The sequence below is a fragment of the Lagenorhynchus albirostris genome, chromosome 9, assembly GCF_949774975.1.
Source record: "Lagenorhynchus albirostris chromosome 9, mLagAlb1.1, whole genome shotgun sequence".
NCBI lineage: Eukaryota > Metazoa > Chordata > Mammalia > Artiodactyla > Delphinidae > Lagenorhynchus > Lagenorhynchus albirostris.
Genome location: NC_083103.1, coordinates 10,856,751 through 10,875,496, shown reverse-complemented (window position 1 = coordinate 10,875,496; position 18,746 = coordinate 10,856,751). Strand labels below are relative to the sequence as shown.

The 18,746-nt window shown below is 40.8% G+C and overlaps 1 protein-coding gene across 4 annotated transcripts in view; it reads right to left on the bottom strand.

Moving 5' to 3' along the window:
- PATL1 (PAT1 homolog 1, processing body mRNA decay factor) overlaps window positions 1–18,461 on the bottom strand; it is a 35,506-nt gene extending 17,045 nt beyond the window's left edge. For 2 of the 4 annotated variants that reach the window (XM_060159079.1, XM_060159081.1), the window contains exons 1-9: window positions 18,231–18,326; window positions 16,143–16,254; window positions 8,066–8,283; window positions 7,682–7,762; window positions 6,893–7,087; window positions 5,861–5,962; window positions 5,344–5,433; window positions 4,902–5,122; window positions 3,430–3,519 (exon numbers count right to left, since the gene is read on the bottom strand). In XM_060159079.1, coding sequence (XP_060015062.1) covers window positions 3,430–3,519; window positions 4,902–5,122; window positions 5,344–5,433; window positions 5,861–5,962; window positions 6,893–7,087; window positions 7,682–7,762; window positions 8,066–8,283; window positions 16,143–16,254; window positions 18,231–18,245 — 1,124 coding nt within the window. In that variant the 5' untranslated portion in view covers window positions 18,246–18,326. Of the gene's footprint in view, window positions 1–3,429; window positions 3,520–4,901; window positions 5,123–5,343; window positions 5,434–5,860; window positions 5,963–6,892; window positions 7,088–7,681; window positions 7,763–8,065; window positions 8,284–16,142; window positions 16,255–18,230 lie in introns of all 4 variants that reach the window. The other 2 variants (XM_060159080.1, XM_060159078.1) reach the window with 2 other exon arrangements.
- Between the last annotated feature and the right edge of the window lie 285 nt (window positions 18,462–18,746).

Below are 18,746 nucleotides of genomic sequence, written 5' to 3'. Positions count from 1 at the left end.
AGAAAAATCTCAAATAAACAATCTAACCTTACACCTAAAGGAACTAGAGAAAGAAGAACAAACAAAACCCAAAGTTAGCAGAAGGAAAGAAATCATAAAGATCACAGCAGAAATAAATGAATTAGAAACAAAGAATACAGTAGCAAAGATCAATAAAAACTAAAAGCTGGTTCTTTGAGAAGATAAACAAAATTGACAAACTTTTAGCCAGACTCATCAAGCAAAAGAGGGAGAGGGCTCAAATCAATAAAATCAGAAATGAAAAAGGAGAAGTTACAGCAGACACTGCAGAAATATAAAGCATCATAAGAGACTACTACAAGCAACTCTATGGACAACCTGGAAGAAATGGACAAATCCTTAGAAAGGTATAACCTTCCAAGACTGAATGAGGAAGAAATAGAAAACATGAACAGACCAATCACAAGTAATGAAATTGAAACTGTGTCTAAAAATCTTGCAACAGGGCTTCCCTGGTGGCGCAGTGGTTGAGAGTCCGCCTGCCGATGCAGGGGACACGGGTTTGTGCCCCGGTCCGGGAAGATCCCACATGACGCGGAGCGGCTGGGCCCGTGAGCCATGGCCACTGAGCCTGCGCGTCCGGAGCCTGTGCTCCGCAACGGGAGAGGCCACAACAGTGAGAGGTCCGTGTACCGCAAAAAAAAAAAAAAAAAATCCAACAAACAAGAATCCAGGACCGGATGGCTTCACAGGTGAATTCTATCAAACATTTAGAGAATAGCTAATACGCATCCTTCTCAAACTCTTCAAAAAAACTGCAGAGGAAGGAACAGTCCCAAACTCATTCTATGAGGCCACCATCACCCTGATACCGAAACCAAAGATACTAAAAAAAAAAGAAAATTACAGACCAATATCACTCATGAATATAGATGCAAAAATCCTCAACAAAATACTAGCAAACAGAATCCAACAACACATTAAAAGGATCATACACCATGATCAAGTGGGATTTATCCCAGGGATGCAGGATTCTTCAATGTACGCAAAACAATCAATGTGATACACCATATTAACAAATTAAAGAATAAAAACCATATGCTCATCTCAATAGATGCAGAAAAAGCGTTTGACAAAATTCAACACTCATTTATGATAAAAAGTCTCCAGAAAGTGGGCACATAAGGAACCTACCCCAACATAATAAAAGCCATATACGACAAACCCACAGCAAACATCATTCTCAATGGTGAAAATCTGAAAGCATTTCCTCTAAGATCAGGAACAAGACAAGGATGTCCACTCTCGCCACTATTATTCATCACAGTATTGGAAGTCCTAGCCACAGCAATCAGGGAAGAAAAAGAAATAAAAGGAAATTGGAAAAGAAAAAGTAAAACCGTCCCGTCCCTGGTGCCAACGACATGATACCATACGTAGAAAATCCTAAAGACGCTACCAGAAAACTACTAGAACTAATCAATGAATTTGGTAAGGTTGCAGGATACAAAATTAATGCACAGAAACCTCCTGCATTCCTACACACTAACAATGAAAGATCAGAAAGAGAAATTAAGGAAACAATCTCATTTACCATCCCACAAAAAGAATAAAATGCCTAGGAATAAACCTACCTAAGGAGGTAAAAGACCTGTACTCAGAAAACTGTAAGACACTGATGAAAGAAATCAAAGATGACACAAACAGATGGAGAGATATACCATGTTCTTGGATTGGAAGAAGCAATATCATTAAAATGACTATACTACCCAAAGCAATCTACAGATTCAATGCAATCCCTATCAAATTACCAATGGCATTTTTTACAGAACTAGAACAAAAAATTTCATAATTTGTACGTAAACACAAAAGATCCCGAACAGCCAAATCAATCTTGAGAAAGAAAAACAGAGCTGGAGGAATCAGGTACCCTGACCCCAGGCTATACTACAAAGCTACAGTAATCAAGACAATATGGTACTGGCACAAATGGAACAGGATAGAAAGCCCAGAGATAAACCCACACACTAATCTATGACAATGGACAAAAGACAGTCCCTTCAATAAGTGGTGCTTGGAAAACTGGACAGCTACATGTAAAAGAATGAAATTAGAACACTCTCTAACACCATACACAAAAATAAACTCAAAATGGATTAGACACCTAAATGTAAGACTGGACACTATAAAACTCATAGAGGAAAATGTAGGAAGAACACTCTTTGACATGAATCACAGCAAGATCTTTTCTGATCCACCTCCTAATGGAAATAAAAACAAAAATACACAAATGGGACCTAATGAAACTTACAAGCTTTTGCAAAGCAAAGGAAACTACAAACAAGACGAAAAGACAACCCTCAGAATGGGAGAAAATATTTGCAAACAAATCAATGGACAAAGGATTAATCTCCAAAATATATAAACAGCTCATGCAGCTCAATATTAAAAAAACAACCCAATCCAAAAATGGGCAGAAGACCTAAATAGACATTTCTCCAAAGAAGACATACAGATGGCCAAGAAGCACGTGAAAAGCTGCTCAACATCACTAATTATTAGGGAAATGCAAATCAAAACTACAATGAGGTATCACCTCACACCAGTTAGAAAGAGCATCATCAGAAAATCTACAAACAACAAATGCTGGAGAGGGTGTGGAGAAAAGGGAACCCTCTTGCACTGTTGGTGGGAATGTAAATTGATACAGCCACTATGGAGAACAGTATGGAGGTTCCTTAAAAAACTAAAAATAGAATTACCATATGATTCAACAATCCCAGTACTGGGCATATACCCTGAGAAAACCATAATTTAAAAAGACACATGCACCCCAATCTTCACTGCAGCACTATTTACCACAGCCAGGTGATGGAAGCAATCTAAATGCCCATCGACAGACGAATGGATAAAGAAGATGTGGTACATATATACAATGGAGTATTACTCAGCCATAAAAAGGAACGAAATTGGGTCATTTGTAGAGATGTGGATGGATCAAGAGACTGTCATACAGAGTGAAGTAAGTCAGAAAGAGAAAAACAAGTATCGTATGTTAATGCATATATGTGGAACCTAGAAAAATGGTACAGGTGAACCGGTTTGCAGGGCAGAAACAGACACACAGATGTAGAGAACAAACGTATGGACAAGGACACCAAGGGGGGAAAGTGGCGGGGAAGAGTGGTGGTGGCGGGATGAATTGGGAGATTGGGATTGACATGTATACACTAATATGTATAAAATAGATACCTAATAAGAACTTGCTGTATAAAACATAAGTAAAATTCAAAAATTCAAAAAAAAGAAGAATTTGTGCAGTGGTAACATAAAATAACAGCATATATGATCTGACTTAACCAGTCAAAATAAGTGCAATACTGATTACATTTACTTAAAAAGTAAACTAAATCAGTCAAAAATGAAAGCTAAATTAAGAAACCACAAAGGAGTAGGATAAGTACTTACTTCCTATTCTGTTGCTGTCTCTGATGCAAGAGTCGACGGTGCTGTGGATGAAGGTGGGTTGTGTCTGGTCTAAACATTGGGGCCTGTGATCTAAACAAAAAGGGAAAAGATGTTCAATTCTGTCATCCTGATGACTTGAAGTTTTTAACAATGTGGTCAGTACAGGATAACTTCATACAGGTTCACCCAAGGGAATGCTAAAGTCTATTCTAAGATCTTTCAGAAGGAAGACGCCACTGTATTTTTATGTCTTCCACAAAAGCCAATTCTCAACTCCTAAGAGGATAATCATAAAATGAGAATGAATCAGCAGTAAAGCAGTTTAACTCTTTTTCTTTTTGCTCCTGTTAAAGAGAAGTCTCTAATAGATTTAATGTACTTAGTTTCAAGTATTTGGGAATGACATTGAAACATATATGTGTGATAGTTAATTTTATATGTCAGCTTGGCTAAGCTGGCCAGTTGTTTGGACAATCACTCAACCAGATGTTGCTGTGAAGGCATTTTGTAGATGCGACTAACATTTACAATTAGTTGACCTTAAGAAAGAAAGAGATGACCCTCGATAATGTGGTTGGGGCTTGCCCAATCAGTTGAAAGGAAAACATGTTTCCCAGGGAAGGAATTTTGCCTCAAGACTGGAACACGGAAGTCCTGACTGAATTTCCAGCCTGCCCACCTGCCCTACAAATTCAGACTCAAGGTTGCAACCTCAGCTCCTACCAAAATGTCCAGCTGCTGGCCTGCCCTGTGAATTCTGGACTTGCCAGCCCCACAATCATGCAAGCCAATTCCTTTCAGTAAATTTCTTCTTTACTTATTTATCTATATCCTACTGGTTCTGCTGCTCTGGAGAATCCTAACTGATACGATACGATATGTAATAAAACACAATTTCACTGAAGCAGGAACTTAAACCCCTCTTGTTATAAAATCACAGTGGAAGCAAGCAACTAGCCAGCACTGAGATTAGCTGACAACTCAACATCTCTGTTCCCTTTTTTTTTTCTTTTTGGCTGAGCCGTGCAGCTTGCAGAATCTGAGTTCCCCAACCAGGCATTGAACCCAGGTCATGGCAGTGAAAGCACCGAAGCCTAACCATTGGACCGCCAGGGAACTTCCTCTCTGTTCCTTAGTATATGATAATTCTTGTTAAATGACAAACACTTCGTGCATACGTAAGTATGTGTGTGTTTGTAAAATAAGTGAGACACAAGAAACTTCAGGAGAAATAAAAAAGGTGATTAGTAATGTGCAAATGTACACGGGAAGCATGTGACTGGAGGGAAATGTGATTCATAAGAAAGCCTGGAGACGGTCAAACATTTCTGTGTTTGGCAACTTGAGGATCAAATAACATCTCAAAATATATCACTTGCAAATATCAACAGACTTCTATGTTACAGCACTAAACGTCAATGATCAGGAGGCTTAGATGACAATGGATAAACGGAGGCATCTGTTTTGTGTACCTTAGGTTTTGCAGGTGAGGCCCTGGGCCAGGAGGGTGCTGCTGAGGAGGAGGCGGTGTAGCAGGGGCTGGAGCACTAAAGAAGGCACGGAAGCCTGGTGCTGGGGGAAGCATCTGCCCAACTCGCCCTTGCAGCAACTTGGGATTCATGGCAGCAAGTGGACTACCAACAAATCCAGGGACCCGTGCAAACTGGCTGGGAGACATCCGTCCAGGCTGTAGCTACAAGAGGCACAAGATCTTAGATTCAGTTGATCAGCAAGTCCCCTTACTTTTATCCACAGAAAAGTGAATACTGCTTCCATCAGTAACTTTGTTTAAGAAAGTAAAGGAAAAAATAAGAGGCGGCAGTGACTGATTAACAGCAAAAAAGGGGGTTATCAGCTAGTGAACCTTTGGAAAGTGAGAAAGCTCTTTAAGGGCTGAGCTAACCCTAGGCTTACCTGTGCTCCTCCAAGAAGCTGCGCTCTCTGGAGGGGGCTGAGAACAGGAGGAACACTAGGAGGGAAAGGGTGACCCAGTAGGGAAGAGTTCTAAAAAAAAAAAAAATTATATTTATACCATGAAAACAGGTAAATAACAGGGGAACTCGATAGAAATACAGAATTAACTTAGATAGAAAAACTCTCAAATTGTAGAGCTGAGCTGTCCACTGAAGGAATATGAAAGAGTAATGCTAGAAGTTAGAAAGCACTATGATCATGTAACGTGAAAGAGAAAGAAGTAGAATGAGGGACTATAATAGCAAGAAACCGGATCATGTCAAGGTTAGATTTTTAAGATAAGAAAAGAGTTGAGGTAAGAAATAGCTGAACATGATGAACTATGTCTTCTGACCCGGGGACTATAAGATCCAGAAATTCAAGTATGGAGATTATAAAAAACATGTAAGATTTAGGAGATGTCTATATACTAGGCAGTGATCAGAAAATATTTTCATTAGATTGTAAAGTGACATACCGGGACACTGCAGAGCTGGTTTGGAGACATCCTCTCACTGTAGGGAGCAGGATAGCGTGGTGGCATTGGGGGTCGAACATGGACAGGCTTCGGACACAGAACCTATCAGGACAAACATATATACAACTACACTCAGTGAAGTCAGTTTTTCCTCTACCTATTCTTCCTCCCCTCGAGTAGAGACACAGAACTCAATGCAAAGCCCTACTTCTAAGCAAATTGCTATGGCTTTGGTCCACATACAGAACCTTTGGTCACTTCCTCTCACAAATATCAAGCAATGTGCCACTTTTAACTGAGGAAGATTTAGCTAATTCTCCAGTTATCCCCACCCTTCCATGCTATCTGAGGGAGGTACCAGCAGATATTCTGACTTGCAAATTCTCTCCAAGAGGATATATTTTGGTAGCAGTGAGGGAGATGGAATGATAAGAAAGCTGGAGGATTAACTAAGTCCTATTCTGAAGTCCCTATGATATGGCCGCCATGCTCAGCTCTTTCGTGTACGTTGTGACTCCACCATTTCATAGGATATTGAGCCTAACTAGGCCATACCAATACCACCCTCCCCCCATACCTTCCAAATTGGCCTTCCTTTTCAGCTGCTGGTTTCAGGTGGAGGAAAGTCTATGGAACAGGACTGCACAGGCTCTAGGGAAAGCAGGGATATCTTAAAGGTAAAAAGGGATGTGGACAATGCTGTGTGTTCCCACTCCCCCCAGCTTTCAGTTACCTCTCTGCCAATGTTTTGGGCAGCCAGCAAAACACTTTAAAAAGGACATTTACACTAAATGTGGTTCACTACCCTTTTTCTCCCCCAATTAAAAGGCAGCAGCAACAGTAGTAGCACCAGCAATGGGCACTGGGGAATGTGTCTCTTATTTGTACTAACTTTTCCTCTAATTGGCTACTTTTCTTTCTAATCTAATGCCTACCCCAAACTTCCACCCTCCTCCCAGCATCACCAATTTCCCAAATAATTTTGCCCAGATTCCCAATATCCTGGGCTGAGTGCCTGTTAATGAGAGGTACCTGTTGGTTGAAGCTGGGTACAGCCATCTGCTTAGGTGGGGTGCCTATGGGGACAGCTCTAACAGGAGGACTCCCAATGATAGGCGAAGTTGACCGCCTCGGTAATGCACGCTCAGAAACGTCCCGATCATCTTCTGGGCCCTGTGGGGGCCTCTGAGGCAAGGCATATTCTAACACAGACACTGTAGGCATTTCCTAATTGAGGAAGTAGTGTTAAAAAAATTAGCTACCTTGAAATGTTTTAATAACCTTTACAGATGCCAGATATCTTGAGAAATTATTTAAAAATTTTTCATTTAGTTTTATTTCACATCCAGTAAAAATGTTACCCTCTTTAGTGTATAGCATTAAATTTTGATAAATGCAGAGAGTCCTGGATCTAACACCAAAATCAAGACACATAAGTTTTATTACTCCCCAAACTTCCTTTGTATTGTTCCTTTGTAGTCAACCTCTTCTACCGCCCCCAACCACTGGCAAACACTGATCTGTTCTGTCCCTATAGTTTTGCCTAAAAATGACTTTAAGTAATTCAAATCATAAGCTGTCAAATTTTGAGTCCCAATGGCTCCTTTCAACCACTTCAAAGAAAGCACAGTCAAGTGAGCGTTACCACAGAGTCTGGGGGAGGGCACAGTCAACACGTCCAGCTATGGGTGCTGGCGACATAATCAACGTTAAGACCGGCAGAGGATATACATCCATACATTGTTCCAGTAAGGAAAGGACAACAACAGGAACCAGCTTTGGGGTATTAGGATTTTTATACAACGAGAAAACGTTTAATACCTGAGCAAGCAGTGGTCCTCGGATTCGCCTCAGAACTTCAGATCCATCCCAGATGCTGGAATTGAGACTTCCTGGTCGGGGCTAACAAAAAAGGAAAACACACACACAAAGTCTAGGAGAGGGCGGGCTCGCTGGGCAACTTACCAGCTTTCGGTGAGCAAAGCTCCCAAAGCGCCTCAACTGCTTGAGAAAAGAAACTACAGTGTTCTAGAATCTACCTTATTTCCCGACTTCATCTCTAGAATTGCTATCATCAGGAATTATACTACCAAATTTCTATAGCACATGTAATTCTCTCAGTATAGTAGGTGGAATAAAATAGCCAAGCCCAATACTTTGCTTTAATTATCAGTCTGCTATAGCTCTCAGATCACAGTAACTTACTTGCAACACTGGCCTGGTCTGTACTGCCCTCATGATAGCTGGATCTTCTAGTTCATTTTCAATCACCATCTTACTGAGCCTTTCTGCCAGATTCTCCTCATGATCACCCAACAAGTCCATCTCATCCCTTTCTCCATTGCCTGTTTGTTCATTAACCGCCACGGGTAGCTTTTCTTCCAATTCAGCCAGGCGCTCATGTGCTTCCTGCCAATCATCGTCTATAAGGAAATAATAAAAAAGAAACAGTTCATATTGGAATAAAAAAGTTTTATAAAATTCTTCTGTTATCCATCTAGAGTCATGAAATAAGGTTTAAACTAAGGGGCACATTTAAAGTGGTCTTTGCACTATTGAGAACAACTAACATCCTACCAGGAATACACTCAGACTTTTGGAGTAATAGCTTAATACATTAGCAACGATGTGCAAACTATATTCTGAAACCAATTTCTAAGTTGGTGATATAGTACAACCTGTTGGTTTGAGATTCTGTGATATTTCAGGCAAAAACTCGCGCTAGCGTACAACTTTCTCTTAGGTAAGTGTCATCTTCTTTACAAGCTTTTAAATCCATTCGTGTCATTCAATTAGTATTTTTTGAGCATCTATTATGTGACAGACATTGTTTTAGGTGCATGGAGTACATTGGTGTACAAAACAGACAAGGATCCCTGCCCTCCTGTAGCTTTTTAAGCAGGGAAGAGACAGATAATAGATAATGAACGTAACGAATAAGTAAATTAGATACTATATTATTAGATGATATGCTACAGGAATACGGTGGAAGAGAAGCAAAATGAAAACTTTAAATAGGATGGTCAGAAGTATGTCTCATTGAGAAGGTGACATTTGAGCAAAATATCAAGAATAAGTTAGCCATGTGGATATCTAGGAGAAGAGTGCCTCAGGCACAGGGACAGTCAGTAAAAAGGCCTTAAGATGAGAGACTGACGATTTTGAGAAGCAGCAAGGACTGTGCTTGGATTGGAATGAACAGGGGTGAAGAGGAGAAGAAAAATGAGGTCAAAGTGGGAGAGCTCCTACAGGGCCTTTAGAGCCACTCTGAAGTGGGGGCCGCTGGAGGTTTGGATGTGGCTTGACTTTTTGAAAGAATCACTCTGGCTGCTGTGTTGAAAACAGATTTGCAGAGAAGGGGGCAACACTATTGGAAGCACGGAGGCCTGTTAGGAGGCTACTACAAGTATGCCACAGGAAAGGTGAGGGTGACTTGGACCAGCGTCGGTCCTCTTCTGCTTTAACTGTCTATTTCTACATACTACTATATAATCTGTAGCACTGGCACTAGGTTATTTTGTTGTTTTTTGTTTTTTTATGCTGACACAGCATTGTTTTTGGGTCCAGCTATAGCACAGATGAAAATCTTCAGAACCTTCTATCGGCTTCTCTAGAACCAGACCTTACTTCCGTCACTTCTCTCATTCCAGTTCTCCTCGACCTCATCGCTCATCATGCCCTTCTGACTCCATCATAAAAGCTCTACTACTTTGCTCCTTTCAGCGTTCAAATTCAGATACCTTTCCCTCCTCGCTGAAGCTTTCCCTAAATAATCTTTTCATTTTAATTCTACCTTCACCTCATCTGAACATGCACTACTTTCTAACCCACCAAAACCCCATGTATTCTTTTGTAAATGTTATACATTTTTATTCTTATTTTAGTTTTGTTTTGTATGTCCTGCAAAATTCAAAACAGAGAGATAACAGGTAATTACTAACATAAAAACACAGAATTCTGAGAAAGTGTGCTTAATGACAATCCTCCCCATATTTTTCTATATACCTCATTTAAAGAAAGGAGAAGGAAGAAGTGGGAGCACCACGACAAGAAAAAAAGAAAAAAAAAGTGCCTGGTATATACTAAGGGTGTAATTAATGGTAGCCACTTAAAAAAAGATTTAGACTTTCTGAAGGGCTCATATGCAACTTGTTAAAATACATGTTTGTTAAAAAAATTTAAACATTACACAAATATGTAACTTAGAAAGTGAAAGTTCCCCATAATTCTTCAGGTATGTTAAATTTTTTAAAGTGGGAACACATAACTACTGATAATATAATCTCATTCTTTTTCATACCTATATAAGATTCTACTCTACTAATAAAGTAATTTAACTTATCCCTTACTGATGGAAATTTGGATTATTTGCAATTTTTAATTTATTTATTGAAGTATAGTTGATGTACAACATTACATTAGTTTCAGATGTATAACAAATTTAAGTAGCCTAAGTTCCTTTCAGGGTCAGATTATAAACATTTAAAATTGCTACTTTTATTATATAACAATGTATCATATAACACTAGTGATCCAAAACAAAAACAAGGTAAGGGATTTCCCTAGCGGTCCAGTGGTTAAGACTCCATGCTCCCAATGCAGGGGGCACGGGTTCAGTCCCTGGTCAGGGAACTAAGATCCCGCATGCCGCGGCCAAAAAACAAAAAAAACGAGGTAAGTGGGACTCCCAAATTTATAATTTGTATGATCAGAACCACTGTCTAGTCTTTGAACACTGTGGTAGATGTGAATGTACTACTTGTGGTAAAGGGAAAAATCTACTTTAGATGAAAATTACAGCACTAATTTAAATTATCAGCTATTTAAAAAATATGCTTAAAGAACAGTGTAATTAAAAATCAACTGTGATATTAATATTTGTGTCATCTTTGCTAAGGAAGAGTAAGCTAAGCATGTTTTGAAGGACTAACTGCTTTTTGCAATTTTACTGACTCAACAATGCCGGGAAAAAAAAAAAAGGGAGTCTATAATCCTGAATTAAGGGATTTTTTTAAACATTTATTTCCCAAATTTAAGAAACTGATTTGCTAAGATTGATTCTAATGCAAAAGAGTTCTAATTTGCATTGATTTCATTCACTTCTCATAATCCTATTTACTAACTTTACTAGGTCCCACCAAAGATGATAATCTATTTGTCCTTAATAATTAATTTAAAAAATGCTGGTTAAGTAGCCATATTCTGTGAGAAAGGCTCTGTTGCGAATTGTTACTTTTTCAAACATGTAAGCAAAGAAACCTATGCCACAGAACACCATCATGTTCATTTTAGATATTTCTTGCTCTTGCGAAAAATCATCTGAAACAGTAATGTCAGAGATCACACGTCCTTAGTATAAAAGGATACCTCACTCTGTATCTTTTTCAAATGACCTAAAAACATACTTAGATATGCCAATGCTTGACCTCAACCCACACTGGTCAAAATGATAAAGGGTAGGGGAAAAAAATAACAGAGAAATGAAGGGAAAGAGACAACTGTTTTCCTTGAACTAATTAACCTATACCCTGAGGTGGGTTACTGAATTCCTGGCTGCTTTTATAAATGTATGCTTGCTGTGGTAATTCCCCTCAAGTCTGTCTCAGAGATATTTGTTTCTGAATAAAAACAAAATGAACAGGAAGTAGAGGTGATTTAATTTTAGAGCAATCTCAGTCCCTAAAGATTTTAGCAGCTATCAATAAAAAGGAAGTAGAAAGAATGGGGAGCCCTTCCATGTGGAGGCAGGAGATTCCCAAAGATCCCCCAGAGACTGTTAAAACATAACTGGTAGCTTACATTGACTGTATTTAGAGTTACTTAACATCTCTGGCATTTTCCTTCTTCATTTGTTAACATGAGGATAATAATAGTACCTACCTTGCAAGGCTGCTACGAGGATTAACAATATACATGAAACACTCAGAATGGTCCCTAGCACATAATAAGCACCTTGTAAGTGTAAGCTTTTATTTTTAGAGAACAAGTTGAGATTACTGTGGCCCATTTACTGCTCAAAGATGATGCAAACATTTTTCCATGCAGAAGACAGTGACTAGTTTCTTAAGGAAAGGTGACATCAGAGCATCTGTAGCCAGTGACTTAAAATAACTACTGTACTAACAGGTATTACTCAAGATACTCACTCCTTGAGTTAAAAACCAACAAACCAAAATGTATGTCATAGGTCTGACATTTTATCTCCTGGTTTAAATTCTCTACACCAGCTGTATATCCGCCTTTAGAAGTATATTAAACAAGTCACAGGTTGACTTAGAAAGCAATTTTCTTTTTATAAACCCGTATAGTATTTATATCAAGATGAGGAACTAAGGTTTTAACTTCACAATTCAAGTATATTATACTCTCAATGGAAAGGGCTCACACTGGGAAATCTTTTCTCCATTATAAACTTTGTTGACCAAGAAGTCCTTAATCATCCTTGTGCCTCAGGGTACAAAATGGGCTAACCATATGCTACTTCACTGCCTTTACTTTTTTTTTTTTTTTGCGCGCCCTACGAGGGCCTCTCACTGTTGTGGCCTCTCCCGCTGTGGAGCACAGGCTCCGGATGCGCAGGCTCAGCGGCCATGGCGCATGGGCCCAGCCGCTCCATGGCATGTGGGATCTTCCCGGACCGGGGCACGAACCCGTGTCCCCTGCATCGGCAGGCAGACTCTCAACCACTGCGCCACCAGGGAAGCCCAACTGCCTTTACTTTTTATCACCTATTCTTTTACTGTGTAACCCTAGGGGCTGTTTCATTTTCCATCACATAAAATGCAGTTCTGCACACTCTAAAATTCTTTTAAGGCAATACTTTCCTCATCTTGTGAGAAACATAGGAACTCAGAAAAAAAGACTGTCTAGCACTCTGGAAGTCAATGAGAAGGCCAAACTATTCCTCTTCTGTCCAGGTTAAAAACTGAGGACATTTACTATGCTGGCTAACCTCAACATACTTCATTTTAATAAATTTCATTTTAACACAGATGAATTTGCGAAAAAATGGTAACATTCAGTACAATATTTTAAGAGAAAAAGAGCTCCAGAAACAAGCACACACTGTTTATAGCTTCTATTGTATTCTATAGGTTTTTACTAAAGTTTCAAATATAATTTGCACTTCACATCAGTTCCCTGCTTTCGTCATTCTATTCTATGTCCCTTTCCCTGTGATCTCCATGGATAGAGAACAGCATCTGAGATCATGTCATCCTCTTGGACAATCTCATCCCCTAAACTATGGCTGTAATCCAAAAGGTCTTCGGTTCCCTTCTGTAATAAGCCTAGCTTCTACCTTAAATGCTTCTCTTGCTGCTTCCAAAAGCAACAGTTTTAGCTCTTCAAGGAATTCTGTAAACCCTGATTGAAAACAGTATACTCTTTCATTTTTGCCGGTTCATTCAACTCAGTCTAAGCTTAAATAAACTTAAGCTGTTTAGATCAGTGCAAAACCAGTAACCAGTACAACTATTTTATTTTATTTTTGGCTGCACTGGGTCTTTGTTGCTGCACGTGGGCTTCCTCTAGTTGCGGCGAGCAGGGGTTACTCTTTGTTGCAGTGTGCGGGCTTCTCACTGTGGTGGCTTCTCTTGCTGTGGAGCACGGGCTCTAGGCGGGCGAGCTTCAGTAGTTGTGGCGTGCAGGCTCAGTAGTTGTGGCGCACGGGCTTAGCTGCTCAACAGCATGTGGGATCTTCCCCGACCAGGGATTGATCCCATGTCCCCTGCATTGGCAGGTGGATTCTTAACCCCTGCGCCACCAGGGAAGTCCTAATACAACATTTTTAAGACCTCTCATTTGTTTTTGATATTGAACATTTTAGGGTTACCCACTACTGATATATTTCCTCTTCTTATTACTTAACTTGAATATTTGAAATCCCACATATTCACACATCCCAACATAAATGTGGTCATTGCTGCTTTTCAACACCAACAGTCAAAGCAAAGAGAGTTCCATGGACTCTTACCTATTCATCTTTTTTTTTTCCCCAAATGTGTTCATCAAATCTTATTGAAACGGAATGGACAAAATTAAAGCTACAAGATAATATTTTAAAACAATTACAGAAATTATTTTAAAACAATACTAAAACAAAACCCCACAATATTGACAGAATTGTGGTTAAAATGTTACCTCTATACAATGTTTTGGGTTTTTTTTTTAACATCTTTATTGGAGTATAATTGCTTTACAATGATATGTTAGTTTCTGCTGTATAACAAAGTGAATCAGCTATACATAAACATATATCCCCATATCTCCTCCCTCTTGCGTGTCTCTCCCACCCTCCCTATCCCAGCCCTCTAGGTGGATACAAAGCACCAAGCTGATCTCCCTGTGCTATGTGGCTGCTTCCCACTAGCCATCGGTTTTACATTTGGTAGTGTATATATGTCCATGTCACTCTCTCACTTCATCCCAACTTCCCCCTCCCCGTGTCAAGTCCATTCTCTACGTCTGCGTTTTCATTCCTGTCCTGCCCCTAGGTGCTTTAGAACCATTATTTTTTTAGATTCCATATATATGTGTTAGCATATGGTATTTGTTTTTTGTTTTTCTCTTTCTGACTTACTTCACTCTGTATGAGTCTCTAGGTCCATCCACCTCACTACAAATAACTCAATTTCATTTCTTTTTATGGCTGAGTAATATTCCATTGTATATCTGCACCACATCTTCTTTATCCATTCATCTGTCGATGGACACTTAGGTTGCCTCCATGTCCTGGCTATTGTAAATAGTGCTGCAATGAACATTGTGGTACTGCTTCTTTTTGAATTATGGTTTTCTCAGAGTATATGCCCAGTAGTGGGATTGCTGGGTCATATGGTAGTTCTATTTTTAGTTTTAAGGAACCCCCATACTGCTCTCCATAGTGGCTATATCAATTTACATTCCCACCAGCAGTACAAGAGGGTTCTCTTTTCTCCACACCCTCTCCAGCATTTATTTGTAGATTTTTTGATGATGGCCATTCTGACCAGTGTGAGGTGATACCTTATTGTGGTTTTGATTTGTATTTCTCTAATGATTCGTGATGTTGAGCATCCTTTCATGTGTTTCTTGGCAATCTGTATGTCTTCCTTGGAGAAATGTCTATTTGGTCTTCTGCCCATGTTTGGATTGGGTTGTTTGTTTTTTTGCTATTGAGCTGCGTGACCTGCTTATATATTTTGGAGATTAATCCTTTGTCAGTTGCTTCACTTGCAAATATTTTCTCCCATTCTGAGGGTTGTCTTTTCGTCTTGTTTATGGTTTCCTTTGCTGTGGAAAACTTTTAAGTTTCATTAGGTCCCATTTGTTTATTTTTACTTTCATTTCTCTAGTAGATGGGTCAAAAAGGATCTTGCTGTGATGTATGTCATAGAGTGTTCTGCCTATGTTTCCTCTAAGGGTTTTATAGTTTCTGGCCTTACCTATTCTTTTTTTTTTTTTTTTGGCTGCACGGGGTATGTGGGATCTTAGTTCCCCGACCAGGGACGAACCTGGGCCCTTGGCAGTGAGAGCAAAGAGTCCTAACCACTGGACCACCAGGGACTTCCCTTACCTATTCATCTTTCCGAAGTACAGTTTAATTTTAACTTATTAGTATACTTGTTCCAGGATCTCTAACTCTCAAACTTTATTATGTAAGCTTGCTCCCTAAACCTTTCATCTCAGTAATTATAACTGTGGCCTCTAGTTTAGTTTGGCTCTTTAATTTTTTAACCACTTCCAACACCAGGAATATTTATCTATACCCAAGGATGAGAAAATTTCACCTGTGCACAACATTTTTCTAACTTATGAAGACTTTCTATCACCAAAATTCTTGGAATAAAAAACTTTATTTATTGAATATACTATAGGGCAATAGCAGGGTCATGCAATATATTATTGATCAACTGAATTTTAAAACATATACATCTGAATCTTCTCCTAGTCCACTAGTTTTCCTTAAGTTCCATGTTCCACAAATAAAAATTTCCTTCTTCTAGGATTATTTAAACCTTTGTAAAATGTCCACTTCTCTAATCATTTGAATTCCGTATAGTGTCAACTTAGAGCCATAGATCTTAAAGCTGGAAGGGACAGGGCTTAGAAAACACTTGGTTTTATAAGTGAGGCAAAAAGAAGCCCAGAGGAGGAGGGTAGATGCTTGGATTGAAGAACAGAACAGTTTGCCAACTTTGTGAATGAGGTTACGCCTACTTAGACAAAAGTACTTATAAAAGAGAGCATTTGAAAACAGCAAGAGACCAAGATGACATTATAAAAGAAAGACATCACTTACCAACTGCACCTGACCCAAATGTATCATCATTGAATTGATCAATCTCTTCATCTTCCTCACCCAGGCCCTGAAATGCATCTTCATCTTCATCCAGAGGACAATCCTCCAAAGACTAAAAAAAGAGAAAAAAGAGATCAGCTACTCATGAAGTTCACAACCTCGCTCTAAAAAAATGTTTTTATCTTCCCGATCAACACAATAGCTTCATTATGACTTTTTGTGCACATGGCATTTTTTCTATCCCCCAATTTCCCTGACACTGGAAGACTTCAGTACCTTTTCCTTCAGCTTCTCGTTCCTATTCCTTATTTAACCTCTTCCCCCAAACTTCCATTTCTCTATTTATCAAGAATATAGTAACAGCATTTCCTCATGCAACCAAGAAATGAGGCCTGCCAACTTCCTTTCCATCACTGGTTACAATAATAATGACAAGTGAAAATGAACACTTTATTATTTTGCTTGAGTTCTACCTATATTTTTCAACGAAATTCTCATCTTCCCCATATTCATGTCACCTTTTCAACTATTTTATTATTCCCTTTTAAATCTTTCTCTTCATTTTCCTTTTCCCCTTCTGTTTTCCTACAGATCCAAACTCTGGTGATAAAGGAGAAAGCTAAGTGTTCAATCACAATTAAGTGAACTCTTGAAAAGCTGTGATGCGACAGGTTTAAGTTGTGTCTCTACTCTTACAAGTGATACCAACTTGGGTAAGTCACATCCTTTCTGATAAATTCATTCAATACCCCCTGAGCATCTATTTTGTCTCAGGCTGTGTTAGCCTCTAAGCCACAATCTCTTAAGTGGTAATGCAGGGACAATACCACCTACCTCAGAAAGTTGTTGTGAGGATCAAATGAGGCAAAGATTTAGGCAAACATTGGGTATTGTTAAACAACGCTAGATATCACCAGTTTAACCACTTAGGTGTGTTCTATCTTAAACGTACCCTCCCACCCCCATTTCAGTTTTCAACTGATTTATTTTCCAAGTTTTCTTTTCTTTTGGGAACTTTGCCTACTGCATCTCATCATCTCTCTCCATGTTTACATAAAGGCAGTTTGATCTTGAACCATTCCTATCAAATACCAAGTATATGTGTCCCCAGTTTTCAAAGACTCAGGATCGGAATTCCACACGCTCTCTGCAGTCACATTTCGGATACACCCTGACTGGCTACCTCTTAGCCAGGATGTTCCCAAATGAAAGGTTAGGTCAAACCTTAAGTCTACCCATCTTACCCATCTTAAGTCTCCCAAACTTACACAAAGCAAGCATGCAACTGCCTCCCCATCACAGGCAACTTCCAGAAGCACTCCCAAATCACAAAGATCTACTTAACCAAATCACTGCTTTTTACACTGGAAAGACTCTTAGGGGTCATCTAAACCAACCCTTTGGTTCTACAAATCCAGAAACCCTGTCCAATGATTAAGAGTCGCTAAAGGTCATACAGCGAACCAGTGACACTGTCAGGACTCTTGACTGTTGCTACATACCCGGACCGTCACCAAACCCACGTCCCCCTCCACTCGCCCAGAAGGAACTTCTGCTGGACACGCCCCTTCCCAACTCGGAGTCCTCTTTAGTAAACGGTCTTTGGCCCTAGTCAAAGGGCGAGTCCAGGCCCCCGGGACCTGACGGTCGCCGGTTTGTAAGGGGGTGTGTATAAGTAATTGAAGGGGAGATGGTTCCGGGTCCAGGGCGGGAAACGCGTCTCTGGGCTTTCTCGGGTGAAGCTTCCTCAAGAGCCACCGAGGGTGGGTGCAACGCTCTCTACTCCTCACTCCTCCGGGGGTGGGGGGTGGTCTGGTTAAGGCACGTAAGGGGCCCTCCCCACCCCAAAACATAGGTCAGCTCTCCTCAGTGGCAACTGATAGGACAGTCCCGCCCCCCGAAGCCAGCTCACAGCCCTCGGATTAAACCCGCGACCCCAGACCCAACGCACTCCGTTCGGTCCCGCGGGTCCCGCCGCCCGCCCCCTCCCCCCAGGAGCGCTGGACAGACGCGCGGAGGGTGAGGGAGAAAGAGGGACGCGTGCGGGAGGGAGGGAGGGAGGGGTCACTTCCGGTCGAAACAACTCACCTCGTAGCGGAACATTCTTGGGGGGGGGAGGGAGCGGGGAGGGGAATAGGGGAGGGAGGGAAGAAGCGCTGACTCTGCGGGCTCCTCCGCGCGCGGGTCCTCCACCGGCTCGCGACCCCTGGCCGCCGCCGTACACCGGAGCGTGCGTGGGAACGTGCGCAGGCGCGCCTCGGGGAGGGCGGCCGCCCCGTTCGGCGCCCGGCGGCGGCGGCTGCGCGGGGACAGATTTGGCGTCCCGCTTCCTAGTTTCAGCGGCGGGAAGGAGGTCCCATGGCGAGACACTGCGCACGCGCCGCCCGTCGGGGGCTTCCTCGCGATCTGGACTTGTAGCTCCGCCCCTGGCTTCTGTGTGACCGCCCGGCGCTCAGTTTCGAGTCACGAGTTTTCCGTCACCGACGGGGCGGAGAAAAGCCTTGTGATTGTCACAGGGTAAGGCTTTGAAGAGTCCCAGGATTAGCCTGGACTGGGAGAAATGGAGATTCCTAGACTGTTTTGCCAGCGTCCAACACGGTCTTC